The following is a 16404-nucleotide window of genomic DNA, read 5'->3' as shown; positions in this document are numbered from 1 at the left end:
AACAGTAGTAGTATGTCCTATCATATCAAAATAGTAATACAGCTGCTTGGGCATTTGTTGGTGTGAATTGTCAAGGCCTCAAGATTAACAAAGACTCAAGATCAATAAGACTAGAAGTAATACAAGAGGACCCAAGGACTGGACTCAATGGCTAGAGCTACTGGTGAATCTGAGTTTTATTTACAACCTTTTAAATAAGAGTGGCCAATTGGGCAAGCTTAGCTACTACAGTACACACAGACTAAAAGTAGTAGTAGTACAGAGAGTCATCATAGCAGAGGCAGGGATAACAAGATTTTCGAAACAGTACAGATCGAAGGATAATTGTTGGTAAAAAATAGCATTAGGAAACTGAAACAATAGTTCAGGAAAAATATGGTGCAGTAAAAGTTATGGAATAAGAATTATTATTAAAAACAAGAAGACTTACTAGGGCCAGCAGAGGAGCCCTCGTTGGTGCCCTCCTGGTGCCTGCCCCTGGGTGCTGAACAGGAAAGATATAAGAAAGAGACAAACATTGATGGATGGTGTCAAACAAAATATTTTTAAAGAATGATCAAAAAACACTTATATAAACAACAATTACAATAACTAAACTGACCGATCTCATCTGGTCAACAAGTAGTATCCGGGGATTCACAGATCGACTATTTCCTATTTATCAACACTAATCCAGTCTTTCATTCTGATTTCAGAATACTAACTAAGCATAAGTAAGACGTACCAGCCGACCTAGCCCACCTATTCCAGGCGTGCCAATTGCACATTTAGTATGCATTTCCACTTCTTTTAGTCCTCAACAATGCATATGGTCAAATGGAGGACACGTGACTACTTTTTTTGTATACACCAAATTTTGGGTTGATTGATTGATGCTGATGTTCTGCTAGTGCTAAGCCTATTACCACCACTCATTGAACAAACTAGAAAAGGTTCTAATAAAGACTGGGGTACTAGCAGCACATGACGTAACTGACTGGGCATCACACATACCACTAAAAAATTACGAACTCATACAGAGTAACTAAACCTAAGTATCAATCCGCCCCTATCTCTTAGTGACAGGACAAAGTAAGGACTAGAGTCACTATAGCATTGTGTAACTTAATTTCTCTAAAATAAACTCTTACATAACCACGCTAAACGAGCGTAAACACAAAGTTGCAAACAAGATTACTAGTAGCGTAGAGGAGCACCTGTGTCATAACAATCACAGAAGACTTTTTTAAACCTATTTAGCCCGTAATGTAAGCAGCAACATTCTAGCTGGTTGGAAGAAAAAAAGATATTCGCAAAATATAATACAGAACAGAAGAACAGACACAAAGTAGTAATAATTAAATAGTTACTCACCAAGACCCGAGACCTCCACTCCTAGCAGGTCCAGCAGGTCCTGCTCACGGTCCAGGATGTCGGACCACCGGTGCATCAACTGCGCATGGGTGCGCCAGACCCCAGAGCAGCGGAACACTGCCCAGCGCACCTTCCCCCTGCGCTGTCGACTCTCCCAGAGCCCGTACCCGGACCTAGGCATGCCACCTGCTGCGAGGATTGAGGAGAGGTGGCGCTGTGCAAAGAAGATTAGTGCAGCCAACTCCACCTCCCCAAATAAGGCCCGTGCCTGCACCCCTTGTGGGCGCCGCCTTCCGCAAGGAAGGCGGTCGCAGCTCTGGCCGCGGCGAGCGCTACCCTTCGGCATGGTTCTGGGGAGAGAGAGAGATGGTGCGGGAAAGAAAAGGTAATACAATTTAAAAAGTAAGTAAAGGAAATAGCAGGCAATAGAAAAAGAGTGAAAAAGTAGCTAAAAAACACACAAAAAATAGACAAAAACCAAAAATATAGAAGCAGGAAAATAGTCAGAGAGATAATAAATAAAAAAGATTTTAAAAAAGTGGCTTGAAACAAAGGATTGTAAAGATACAGGGAGGATTGAAAATCAGGGGCCCAGAACCAAGCAATAGAGTGAAAAACAAGATGGCCGCACCCATTGCGACCACGTGCGCAAGATCGCGCGATATTTTCTCCCCGAGCACGCAAAAAGCGGCGCGAACAAGTAAAAGAGTTCTGGAACAGGAAATACGTACCGCGAACGGACGAGATGCATGCATTGCGCGACCCGGAACAGGAAGTAAGCATTGCGGGGGCGGGCGGGACAAGTGAAAACAAGATGGGCAACCGCATGGGTAAGTTGGCGAGCCACGATCACGTAGAAAATACCGCGAACGGGCGGGAAAAAACGTAAGTGTCTTCGCAATATTTCCGCGTGTTTGCTGAGATTTTTAGCATTTTTGCGATCGTTTGCGAAAGTGAATTTCGCAAATTCCGCCCACCCCTAATACTGTGTTGAAAATAAGATAGGTCAGATAAGAGGTTTTTCTCTTTGTATTGATCCTACATTAGTCCATACATCTTAACTGTGTGCTACAGTCACTGGGAGATGCCAGTTTCAGTGTATTTACCGCTTACGGCGCCTGCCAATCAAGGCATTAGCCTCACCCGCCGTGTGCGCTGGCTCAACAAAATTCTGTATTTTCATGTTGAAAATACTGACCTCTTCGCCATAACCTGACTGTAAAAGAAGAAGCGCATTCAAAGTGTAATCGCAGTGCATGTACGAAAAAGGTATTTATTTTTCGGTGGGTTCCTCAATGAAGTTGTGATGAGAATTAGATTTGATGTTCTCCGTAAATACTCATGCAAGGCTGATGGACCACCTCCCCATCCATGGGAAGGAGAGTACGAGTCATAACATCTGCGCCTGACTGTTATAAAAAACGAGACACCATTAAAAAAGTAGCCGCTTTTTCCCGGGCTGCTTAGAAAGTGAAAGAGCTGGGTAGCGCGCTGAATAGAAAAGCATGTTGTGTCTGGTAATGCTATTGTCTCACATTTAAATGTGAGACCCATGGCTTTGCAAACAAACTGCAGCTTCGAAAGTGAAAGCGGGCATGACCCGCTGAATGTAACAAAGCATGCCATCCTGCCTAATGTAGGGTAAGCTCAATAAAGAAAACAGTACACGTACTGTGTAACAACCAAGTAAAGGGCCAGTAGCCATGGGAGGATACAAATAAATTGAAATAGAGAAAATGGAAATTCCACTTGCAGGTGGAGGTGTGCACAATGTTAACATGACCTCAGTGGTCTCATATTGATCTTTTCACCATTTGTATGAAAGACTCTTGATAAATTCCAGTTTAAGATTTTTCATCATTATTTTTTATTTTCTTCATTTTTCAAAATCAGTATGAATTAATCCATTCATTCATGACGATTTATTGCTTAAACATTTAAATTCTACCCAATGCATTTCGGGTCGAGGTTGACCCTTCCTCGGGGGTCTGTGTGGGAAACAAGGAATCTCATGAGCATTACAGCTATTAAATCAATTACTTGCAATAATCAGTTTTTGGCTATTCAATTTCTTCATAGCAACAAATTATCTATATAGAAAAATACATACAATAATCAACACCACTCTCTTGTGTTTGTCATCCTGCTCATTCACAAGTAAATATGAACTGCACCCAATTCCACGATCTGTTACAAACGAATTTCGCTGACGTTTGAAAATGACTAACTTCTGGCAATTTCAAAGAGTCACCTTGCCTCAACGCATCCTAGAAAACGATTACCAAGCTTAGAGCTTGGTAAACTTTAGTTTTACGAAGAGGAGGTATTATTTAATCGTTTTCTAGAAGTTAAATGTTTAAGCAATAAATCGTCATGAATGAATGGATTAATTCATACTGATTTTGAAAAATGAAGAAAATAAAAAATAATGATGAAAAATCTTAAACTGGAATTTATCAAGAGTCTTTCATACAAATGGTGAAAAGATCAATATGAGACCACTGAGGTCATGTTAACATTGTGCGCACCTCCACCTGCAAGTGGAATTTCCATTTTCTCTATTTCAATTAATTGAAGAAAAAGTGCCCTTAGACAAAGCACTAAAGGAGTGAGTAGCACATAAATGAACTAGTGTATCAACAGTAAAAGGAAAAACTAGGAGTGCCAGACGAATTATAACAAAGATTTATTCAGAAGTAGGATACAAATGAAGACATGCCCATACTAAGGAGGGACTAAAAAGCCTATTTAGGAATCAGAAGCCAGCATTTACGAAGGACAAAGACACAAGCCAATGAAAAATATGGACGGCGATGTGGGTGGGGCTTCTCTTCGTACTGTACTACAACAGATCCTCTCCAGAGCTGCACTTGTGCAATGGCTCAAGCTCGACCTAATGAGTATTTCGTACTCCCATAATAACCCGTTCATTAGGAAAACACAATAGGGTACAGGCCTACACAATCCCATAAACATGTAAACTGTTTTAATGCTTGCACTTCTGAAATGCCTTTAACCCATTTCGAGCGAGATTCTTTGCCACTTAGGATTAAAAAGAAGGGGAAAATCTGTTTAAAGGCCAAAGAAGATTTATAGCAGAAAATGTCACTACAAGAAAAAGGCTGACAAGAGGCGCCTGTGTTTCGAGCTTCTATTTTCTGTTTACAGGACACTCAGATCCACATCAAAAGTATACAATGCATATCTATACATCTACTGTGCCAGTCCCTTAGAAAAGCAGAGATGAATAACCCTATCGCCAAGCGGGCCAAAAAAAACAGTTTTACGAAATAGCTAGAAAAATACAATAGTCAACGCTCTTTATCTTAAGTGGTCCAGAGCCCCTGAGTTTTTATTGTATTGAATTAAACAGCACTTAGCACATAGCACAGTATTGTATAACACAGGTATTTGAACCTCCTCTACGCGCTTTTCAGATTTTAGAATGGATTTAGGAATTTTTACAACTGATCTTTGTATCAGACGGACACATTACTATAGAATTATATGAATACTCGCCTTTCATAAAAAAAAGTTTGAAAATACAAGTGACTGTTGTGGCAGCATGGGATTTCTGTAGTGAAAGTGGTATATCTTTCTAAGGTTGGTGCTTATGGGGGTCCTGTAGGATTGTGATTGCAATTCAACGGACGCTTTCTTGTTCTACTGGCCTTTCAGAGTCCGCCCTCTCTCTTTAGAGGCTGGTCCGTCACTGGGATGCAATACAGAGCTTCATATCGCTGATTCTTCCACAGATAATTGCTGGCATCGGCACAAGACCAGGTATATTTTAGGGATATTTTTCAAGCAATAAAGAGGATAGCGCAGGGTTGTTGAGGACACCCTCACAATTGCAAATCACTGAAGAGAGACTGAGATATAGTTTTCATAAAATAACAACGCACATGATATTGACCGCTATAAAAAAATGCTATTTCGTGAAAAAAATAAAGTATATGACTTATGTTTCTATTAACTGGGTGTTTTCCCCTCCCCACTATTGTAAATGCCCCTTTTCTTCTCCTAATGCATCTCCCGATTTAAAGGATTAGCTGTTCAAACCTCTCTTTTTATTCCAAACTTTGAGCTTCACAAACCAGTGAAGACGCTTCAGAGGACGTGTTATACCGTCAATTCCTGTAAACTGCAGAAATAACTGAGAACATGGCCTCTCCTCCTTGTCTTATGTTCCAATATATTGCAGGGGTGGGGGCGTTTGAAACAGGTCAAAATCAGACTTTTTATCTGGTAAGTTTAAGTTACAACTACTTTGGTTCAGCAACAGCTGCACTGAACCGTGTGTAACCTTTATTTTGATTGTTGTATTTGTTTGTCTTTTTTTATTGATGACATAAAGTGCAGCAACAAATGTAAGAGCAGATTTAATTAAATTGGCCATGAATACAAAACAACAATAGATCGGAATCAGATGAAAAAGGAGCTCATTCATTCTATCTGAACAAGGAAACTCTGGTCGAGACTGGCCTCCAAATCCTCTTTCCCTCAATCCTTCCCTTTTTCTTTTTCGTTCTTAAAGTGCTGTTTATGATTTATAGATATGCAAGAAGCGCCCCTTACATTGCTGAAAGGTAGGGGGTAGAGGGTCAAGCCAAGCTGAAGCTACACAGAGCCTAAAAACTGGCATTTCTATGAAAATTAAGATTTCTCCAATCTCTCTTTCTGATTCATCTATCCCCAATAGCATGAACGGAGGTGACAGAGAGATGTCAACTTTGAGTACATCACCCAAAAAGCCAAATATTTCCAAGCCAATTGATTTTATACTGGGGCAGGTGGATAATATGTGTACCAGATCTGCACCAACTGTCTGGCATATAAAACAAAAGGTCCCATAATCTCCACCCCATTTAACAATTTTTGCAGGTGTTATATATAGGTCAAAAAGTGTTTTATAATGCTGTGACTGCAAATTTGCTGAGCACAGTATTGAACTCCCCAGCTCAAGTGATTTCAAAAAGCAAGAGTCCGGAAGCTTGAGCCTGCCCTGCCACTTAAGTCTATGCTTATCCAGATAGACCGGGGCCCCTTCTAACAGACAGCCATATAGTTGTATAATTGAGGGGCCTGTACCCTTTGTTAACACTTCCATTAAAGGAATCTGTGTGAAGCCTACCACACAACTAGCGTTCCTTAGAAGAAAATCCCTCTATTGTAGACATTTTAAAAAGTCCTGAGGGCCAATGTTAAACCTACCCCTGACCACTTTCGAAAGACGTGATATGATCCTGCAAAAGCCCCTCCTTTCCCATCTGGCCAAACAGTCACCTTGTAAGATCCTCGGGAGCTGATCATTCCTAAGCAAAGGAAACTGTTATATCTGCCCACCCCCAGTTTCTTCTGAACACAAGCCCAGTTCTAGAATGCAGTAATCAGGTTCTGAAACTGAGTTCTTTTGAAATAGCTCAGCTCATAAAGCATCATCAGACAGCCATTAGCATTTGCCCCAATCAAAATCTCAAAAATTGAGGGGACATAGCCTGGCCCGTCCCCCTCCCTTGGCTTATTGTTAAATAAAGGGCCATAATATTGAAACACTGCTGCTAGATAATATAGCTTGAACTTAGGAAGCCCCCACCCCCCTCTATCCCTAACGAAACAAACATGCATTAGCCCTTCTGGTCCTCCCATAGGACCAGATAAATCTAGCAACTGACCTCTTGATTAGCTTAAACCAGTTGTTGTGTATCTCCAGGGAAATTGTGCAAAAGATATACAATTTTTGTGGCAATTGCATCATTTTACCAAGGTTGCACCTTCCCATTAGCGAGAGCTTCCGATTATCCCATCAACTAAAATCCTTCTTGATTTTCCCCATTGTAGGGGCCAAATTTAAATCTACTATAGTTTCTACCCTTGCTGTGATGTTTATTCCCATATATATTGCTTCATCAACAATCCTACGATCGAAAGTGGAGGTAAATCTATTTATAGGAACGTGGGTTTTAGACCTATTCAATAAGAAGCCTGATTGATTCCCAAGTTTCCGCTATCGTTCCTACAGAACACAGTGCCTTGTCAAGGTCGGTAGTAATTATAGACACATCGTCGGCATAGGACAACATTTTAGTGTCCCAGCCATGAAGGCTGACAAGAGGGATATCTGCAGAGGCTTCCAACTGCCTGATAACGGGATCTATATACAAAGCGAATAACAAAGGGGAGGAGGGACAACCCTGCCTTGTTCTGCTTTTTATTGAGAACGGCTCGGACTCTTCTCCCATTATCCGTAATCGAGCAGTGGGATTAATGGACATTACCCACATTGCATCAATAAAGGATGTCTCCAGGCCATTAGCCTCCATGATCATCCATAGATAGTCCCACAACACTCTGTCAAAAGCCTTCTCAGCATCAAGCAGAGTGACTCCCAAGGGCTTCACAAGAATCTCAGTGGCATCAAATAATGAAATTACCCGCCGCACCTGGTCTGTCATTCCCTTCCCTTGGATAAAACTGCGCTCCCGGGCTGAGACAAGACGCTGCATTACATTAATTAACCAACTTGAAAAATTTTGGAGTAAAACTTAGCTTCGCTATTTAAAAATGTGATTGGCCTATAAGAACCCAGGATTGTAGGATCTTTACCTTTCTTTAAAAGAAACTGATATTAGCGGAGCCCCAGGAGCCTGGCAGTGAGGCCTCTCTCTAGTCCTGGGAGACGCTCACACTGGGTACAAAATCAATCAATCAATCAATCAATCAAAGCATTTATAAGGCGCACTACTCACCCGGAGGGTCTCAAGGCGCTAGGGGAGGGGGATCCGCTACTGCTCGAACAGCCAGGTCTTGAGCTGATTCCTGAAGGCGAGGTGGTCCTGGGTCAGGCGGAGGTGGGTCGGGAGGCGAGGTAGGAGAAGGACCGTCCCCCTGTGGTGGCTCATCGGATTCGGGGGACGGCGGCGAGGGCGTGGCCAGTCGATCGAAGCTGGCGTTTGGGAGCGTAGAAGTTGAGGCGGCTGTTGAGGTATCCTGGTCCTTGGTTGTGCAGGGCTTTGTGAGCGTGGGTGAGGAGACGGAAGGTGATTCTCTTGTTGACCGGGAGCCAGTGCAGGTCTCTCAGGTGTTCGGAGATGTGGCTGCGACGGGGGATGTCCAGGATGAGTCGTGCAGAGGCGTACAAAATCCACCTGTGCATCAGAGTCCCGAGAACCTCCTACAGGTGAAGCCTTGTAGAGATCCATATAAAATGCCCTGAAAGCCTTCCTGAACTCAGAGGGGTCTGAAACTACTGTACCTTGCATGTTCCTGATCTGCCTGACATGCCCCACGCCTTGTTGCTGTCTTGCCCTTACTGAAAGGTGCCGACCAACGTATCAACTATATTTATAACATTCTTGGCTCTTGGCCAAAAACCTCCCAGCGGTTTTCTCTGCAGTAAAATCATTCAGACATGCTTTGGTGATAGCTATTGAATTTAGCCCATGGGACAAATCACCGCCCCTAGCCACCGTACTGATCAATTCTTTCCCCAGGAGGCTACGTTTTTGATAGATTTCTTTGATCTGTCCCTGGCCCCTCTTTTGCTTAGCTAAACTATACCTGAGAGTTTCTCCCCTTCCGTGACCTTAAAATCATCCCAAGCCATTCCAGGGAAGGCACTATTCTTATTAATATTAAAATATCGCACAATCCAGCCCTTGATATAATTTGCGTATTCTAGGTCAGATAAAAGTGCCCTCTTGAACGCCCACTTTCTAACCTCCTTTCTTAATCGATCAAGAGGAAGTTCCAGAATGATGGGGTTATGATCTGACATAACTCTGGAGAAAAGTGTCGCCTGAGCTTCCTTAAGTAGAACCGGTGACACTAGAAAATAATTCAACCTAGAAAATTTGCAATGGGGAGAAGAATAATAGGTATATCCAGGCTCTTGGACTTTCAAGCTGGGCCAAACATCCAAGCAACGAATATCTCTCAGAAGGTTTTTAAAAGATCTTAGAGTTTGCAGTTTGCGTTCCAAGCTAGCGACACTACTATCCCCCGGAGCTCTTCATGACCCAGTTATATTAAAGACAACACAAACTACACATGGTGCCGGCCAAGAAGGTGACACCAGAGCTAAAAAAAAGTCAATAAGCAAGGATCATCTAAAACTGGAGCATAGATTGAACACAGCATTAAAGAACCATTGGCTGCTTTGCACTCCATTATAGCCCATATGCCATACTTATCCACTGTGTTTCACCCTGGTATAATAGTATTCCCTTTAACTAAGATGACTACCCCCTTAGTCCTAATATCCTGGGTTGTGTGACACACTTCCTTTACCCCAGAGAATTCAGCATGGCACTATCACTCCGTGCTATATGGGTTTCCTGAAGGCAATACACATCTGCTTTTGAAAATTGTTGATCATCTTGGACCCTTCTCCTTTTAGATCTGTCATTTAGCCTGCAGATATTAATAGTGGCAATGCGAAGTTTAAACATCCACCCAGTACATTATTCTGGCCATCCAAATTGCCCCACCAAAACTAATAGAAGCAATATAATGCCAGAACAAACTCCCCCATCCGATCCTATTTTCAAACCATACCCTATCCTTCAGTGCTGCAAAAAGAACCAACAAGCCAATAATACTTTCCTGCAATTTAAATACCAAATTTTCAACAAGTTCCCCCATTCTTCCCATCAACCCCCCTCCCCCAGTCAAACTCCCGCCATTGAAAGCAGCCAGACCTACCAGGTCTGTGTGATAGAGACAGCAAGAAACACTACAAGCTCCCACCCCTAGACACTCCTCCACCCCCACACATCGATGTGATAGAAAAAAAAATACCTGCAAAAATAATGTGAGAGAACAACCCATACGCAAACACCCTCATTATACAAAAAAAAGCTAAAGAGAAACCCACGTATATTAAACCTAGCTTATAATTTCTAACTAATACACCCAAAATCTATACATTTCTTCTTTCCGCCAAAGCCTGTTCGAGATAGTCGCTTGCCTGTATGTCAGAGGAGAAGAATTTTACAGTCCCTCCGACTATTGTTTTCAACCTGGCTGGTGCCAACAGAAACGCCCAAATTCCATCATCTTTATAAAGCTTGATAACTTGCCACAAACGCCTTCGGCACTCCACTGTTATATGGCAGAAGTCAGGGAGCACGGAAAAAGAAGACTCTTTATATTTCCTTCTCGCCTCTGGGCGAGCCTTCTCAAAAATAGATTGATGCAGCATGAAATTACTCAAAAAGACTAAGATAGTAGTTGAGTAATTTCGCAACCTACACAGAGTCGGCGCACCCACAACACCGTCATCTGAGCCAGTCTTTCGCGAGGCCGGACACCCCGGCCGTGCCTCCTCCGTCGTCATTCTCGTTCTTCCGCAGGGGTGTTCGTTTCTGCGCAGCACTTGGGTCCCGGAGACCGCAACAATCGATGATCCCCACTGGCAGTAAGGCCGTTCCCAGTTACCGCAGGACTGCGGTTGATCTAGCCGAACGTCGCTCGGCACAGCCCTGCCCTTTTCTGCACTCAAGATCGGGGACTGCCGACCTAGGGTCGCTCCGCCTCCAACAGTGATTTTTACGGCATGGCTGGATGTTCATCGATTCAAGTCAGGGCTGCTACTAGCGCTCGCTTTCCGATACTTGATTCTCAGGCGGGAGGCAGATAGTTAGTATGATACTGTAGGATAAATGCAGGGTAAATGCACGACCACGTGGAGCTCAGGGCTCAAGCGGCCATCTTTGTCACGAGCAAGCTCCACCCCCCACCTGCATTCTTTTCAATGTTAGCCAGGGGAGACTCCTGTCTCTCCCTTGGTTGTTTCGCCATTTTTGGAGGAATAATGAAAGGCTCAGTGGAAGCTGCCCCAGAGGGAAATTCTGATGCCGCCGTCCAGGCAGATCCAAAGTTTCCAGCCGCAATTCCCACCCACTCACTCAGGACGCAGCAACATGATTAAGCTAACCTCCCAGCAAATGCCAAGAGCGCTCCAAGACGCCTCTTCCACAACACTGCACTAGACACAACCAGCATACCGTGCCCAAAAATGCCATTAACAAGGTTTGCCTGTCCCATCCAAAAACTCAGCAGCTCCGAAGACAGCTATGCCATCTGGCATCCACACACCGCAAGCAGTTAAGCCATCCAGTGAGAGATAGAGGGGGCTGGAGCAGGAGCTCGGAAGCTGTGCTCCTATGCGATCGCCATCTTGCTTTCGAGCAACCCGTGTATAACCTTAATGTCGTGGTATATAATTCTGCAAAATAAAAAGCCACTAGTTTTCATTACTACATTTAAACTGGTATGTCAGATACTCCAACTTTAATAACTGATTTAGGCACAAAACATATGCCTTTACAACGTAAGGTAACTCAATCATTTCACATATACCTATGTGTGTAATTCTTTTTTTTGATGGGGGACCTCACACCTTTACAAAAATTAATAATAACTTTACTTTATCGTTAGGAAATACCAATAAAAAACAAAGAAATTCACTGAAAAAATAAAGTTTAAAGGGACGCAAATGTGTTTAAAATATGAACCTTACTATAAAATCCCTGTAACCTTTGTTTTTTATGTGAATTTCTAAGTTACTTTAAATTCTATTTCTATAAAGTTCCTGTAACCTTTGTTTTTTTCAGTGAATATATAAACCTACTACCTACTGCCAGTTGCCAGTAAGTAATTATAGTTAGGATGTAATTTCCATAGGACTTTGCTGTCATTTGACAAATCCTCACAAAATTTTCAAAATGAGTTTTCCGTACATGTCAGCTGCTGTCTTCAAAATTTCAGGATGATCCGTCAAGTGAAGCCATAAAAAAGGCAGGGTCCAAAACATGTTTTCCTCATGTAAATTTCCATAGGAACTTTAGAGAAGGCTACATCCGGTATTGCTGAATGGAATTACAGTACATATGGCAAAAAGGTAGCTGTTGGTCCAGAAAGTGACCTTTTTGCTAATTGGTGTAAATCTGTTCAGTAGTTGCGGAGGTTTTTAAAGACATTTCCAGATATATATTTAGAGATATGGAGGATCAGCGACCTCTCCTGATCTCGTGTTGATATCTGATTGGCTGCCAGAGGGTCCTTGGGGGCGTACTACCCTCCTCTTACATCCAGTAAGTCCCACACAGTGGATTGCTGAGAGGTCTTTTGAGGTCATGCCCCCTTCCTCCACCACTCTGCAAACATGCCTCCTGATGCACTGCTGGTTGAAGGGATGAAGTCTTCTTGGATCCTGATGGTCCCTGATTGCCAATAACCCCTCCTGTTACCTCCAGTGTGTCTCACACAGCGAGATTGCTGGGAGTTGGTTGGGGGCTCCACCCCTTTCTCTAACACTCTGCAAATGCTTATCCAGATGCACAATTGATTGGGGGAGGAAGTCCCCTTGGATGCTGAGGGTCCTTGGCGGTCAAGAACCCCTTCTGTTACCTCCAGTAAGTCCCACATAGCAGAATTCCTAAAAGCTGGTCGGAGGCCCTACTACTTTTCTTCACCACTCTACAAACATGACTATCAGTTGAAAAAAATAGAAATTCACATAAAAAACAAAGGTTACAGTGACTTTATAGTTAGAAAATAGAATTTGAAAAACCTTAGAAATTCATTAAAAAAAAACGTTACAGGGGCCTTATAGTTAGGCTAAGATTTCACTCGTACTGACCATGTCATGAGTGATGTAATATGCGAGGCCATAAGCAGTGCATTGCGGGGGTGTAAGTTATAGTTAGCTCAGGTAACTATAACTGCTTAATTTCACTGGTTTTCTATGAGTTAAATCTTAGCCTAATTATAATGTCCCTGGAACCTTTGTTTTTTTCAGTGAATTGATAGATAGATAGATAGATAGATAGATAGATAGATAGATAGATAGATAGATAGATAGATAGATAGATAGATAGATAGATAGACAGACAGACAGACAGACAGACAGACAGACAGACAGACAGACAGACAGACAGACAGATAGATAGATAGATAGATAGATAGATAGATAGATAGATAGATAGATAGATAGATAGATAGATAGATAGATAGATAGATAGATAGACAGATAGATATTTAATTTTTTTTAAAAACCTTGATGGGGAGCAAAGAAGCACTGTCTAGCTGGTCTAGGTGCGTATTCCTACCCTATTCTTCCTACTTCCACATTCCAGAGACTGGTCTTAGGCACTTGAATAATAAAGTCCTAAGTTTCAATGTTGCATTGTACCGCCATGATTAATCTGACGTTATCCTTGTCTCTGCCTCTTATGCACAGAAAAAATGGGCGGGGAACTGACATGAAAGTGATAGCTTAGGAATATGATTCAGGATTGTTTACAATGAGATAGCTAAACTCAGGCGTATGCTTCCTTACAGGATGGTTGAACATTTAGACAAAATACATGCATGTTGGACTGTACATGACAGGAAAATGCGTTATGCATTTTTTACCTACTGGTACTTTCTATATTTTGTGAAAATAAACTGGTGATACAAAAACATACAATATTGAAATGTTTTCATACATGGGCAAAGAAGGATGGCAAAAAATGTATGTGTCCAACCTACAGATGGCAGAGCAAATGGTGAAATATTTTTGTACAGTGCGTTACCTGCAATGATAAAGGATTCTTTCCAGCGTGGCAAAGACAGTGACCGAATTCCATTGGAGAAGCTTCCTCTATATCCAGACTGACCTGGAATTTTTTTAACAAGGACTTTTCCTCCAGAGTTATCAATTACACCACTTTGGGAACAATAAAAGTAAACATCATACATTAGAGCACAATGTTTATGAAATACATATAATGTGAATCAAGGACGGCTCATATCTCAAAATTCAAAAACATTTCTTGTCAGAATGTCATCAATAAAATCATACAATAAATGCATACAGTAAATTGTATCACCCCTTTGTATTATTATGAATGTAAGGGACATGTCTTGTTGGTTAATAAAGCAATGTTGGATTCATGCCCCCAACTGCATCCAGATTGTCTTTACTTGTACTGAAAATGGTTTTCCATGCACATTCTAGTAATTCATTAGATACAGAGCACATATGTATATTTATTGGGATGGAGCAATAGATCTATTGGAATGGAAAAGTCATCTGCATTGTAATGGACATGTACCCCTGCCCTGAGTGCCCAATTGTACTGATATCTGGGTTCCTAATGCTGATTTTTGCAGCAAACATGGATCATGTGTGTGTACCATGACATAGACCTGTCTCACAAATTGCAGTTTTGTGGGACTGGGATTGTCACCCAAAACATTATGCCCATAATGTTGAGAGGCCTGGCTTCAGCTGGAGTTAAGCAGCATGAGCACGTGTGGTGGCAGCATACTGTGTAGTGATCAGTAGGAGAGAACAGATCCTTTTTAACCTGTGTCATTGGAGTGAGGCCTACAGGCTCACTCAGTTAAAGTTTCTGCTGTTGTGTGCTTAACTGACCGACGGCCAACATCGGGTCGGTGTGTAGTGCTGCACAGCATATAAATGGTGTGTCTGCACTGGGTGTATGTGTGCCTTGAAAGGGTACAATACAAGGATAATACGGTACTGAGCAGTGTGTGCATCGTGAGTGTGTGCTGGATGTATGTGTGCCTATGAGTGGTAGAATACACAAAGGATACAGTGCTGTGCAATATGTGCATCTTAAATGTATTTGCCGGATGAATGTGTGCCTATGAGTGGTACAGTACATGAAGGATACAGTGCTGTGCAGTGTGTGTAGGCTGCATATATGCACTGGGCATATGTGTGCCTGTGAGTGGTACAATACAGGGAGTTCCAGGTCTGCATGGTGAAACATGAAGAGGTAGATGAATCCCCCACACAGGTACTGCTGTGAATCTTAAATTTAACAGCATCCCACCCAATACCATCTAAGACGGGCCAAAAACATTCCACTATTCCATTATTCCATGGTGCCCTAACAATGGTAGTATTATTACATGACGCTTGAGTAGTGCTTATATCAGTCCATGACCCACTCACTATTGTTTCCAGATAACAGTGGTGACGGATAAACCTACCTGTAATTACATAGGTCTTTTCAAGCTTGAATAATTTCAAACGGTTTCCTTTTGAATTACTACCCAGTTGTGCTACATTGTTTTACATTGTAACTCTTCTTTTCTGTGTCATTATGGGTAACGTTGACATACCGCAGCATAGTTGCATTGCGGTCAGCAATCATTTGCAGGCTTATAACGTCATCTTGGAGGGCTTGGCGGTTATTTTGGTGGTGAGTGCTGAGGTGGCATACCCGTTTGAGATATTTTACTCATGGGTGACGTTTCCTGCAGTGGATGCGGCTACTCAGGTGTTTCACACTTATACTCACACAGCCGTGCCCGTGGTATATGTTCCTTATAGGACACAGGAGGTTCCGATTTCTGCATGGCAGCACCTTGTTTGGTTTAATGGCGCCATTCCCCATAGTTTAACGGAGATTAGATTAGGTCCTTTGTCCATTCCAGGCGCTTCTTTGCCTGTGTTGGCTGGATTTACCCCACATCCCCAGGGATGATTCTTATTACCAGGTTGGCGTGGTTATCACGAATCAGTAAGAATTTAGATTCTAGAAGATCAGCCTGCAAAGATTGCAAAATGTCTGAATGTTCAGGCAGCCAGCACGATTTGGTAAAAGTTGGTTGTATCAAAGCATATAATGGCTTTATACGCTGGGCATATTCAGGAAAGTAAGTACGCCCGAAATTCAAAAATCCTAGCAAGGATTGCATTTTTTTCAGTGTTGTAGGAGTGCGCAGTTGTGCGCATTACTCCAAGAAGTGAGGAGCCAATCCACGACCTTCATTGTTGAGGTCATAGCCCAGGAACAACACTGTGTACTCGAATTTGTAACCGAAGTCGGCAAAATTACAAATCATGCGGTCAACACGGCACAGATGCGCCCATAATTTGTCGTCTGTGAGATAAATGTTATCCACATACGAACACGCATCTGGGTAGACTCCATCTAAAATAGAGACTATATGGGCAGCAAACACAGCTGGACTATTCTTATAGCCCATAGCTAAACGTTTACATTTTCGCTGTGTGCCACCACTGGT

At 42.3% G+C, this 16404-nt stretch overlaps 1 protein-coding gene across 3 annotated transcripts in view; it reads right to left on the bottom strand.

The window, feature by feature from the left end:
• VIT (vitrin) overlaps positions 1–16404 on the bottom strand; it is a 1955513-nt gene that overhangs the window by 1325185 nt on the left and 613924 nt on the right. For all 3 annotated transcript variants that reach the window (XM_086927073.1, XM_086927074.1, XM_086927075.1), the window contains exon 6: positions 13935–14068. In XM_086927073.1, the coding sequence (XP_086783199.1) occupies positions 13935–14068 (134 nt within the window). The remainder of the gene's footprint in view (positions 1–13934; positions 14069–16404) is intronic.

Source organism: Lissotriton vulgaris, chromosome 6, assembly GCF_964263255.1.
Source record: "Lissotriton vulgaris chromosome 6, aLisVul1.2, whole genome shotgun sequence".
NCBI lineage: Eukaryota > Metazoa > Chordata > Amphibia > Caudata > Salamandridae > Lissotriton > Lissotriton vulgaris.
The sequence above is the reverse complement of the archived record's forward strand: the minus strand, read 5'-3'. Positions and strand labels throughout refer to the sequence as shown.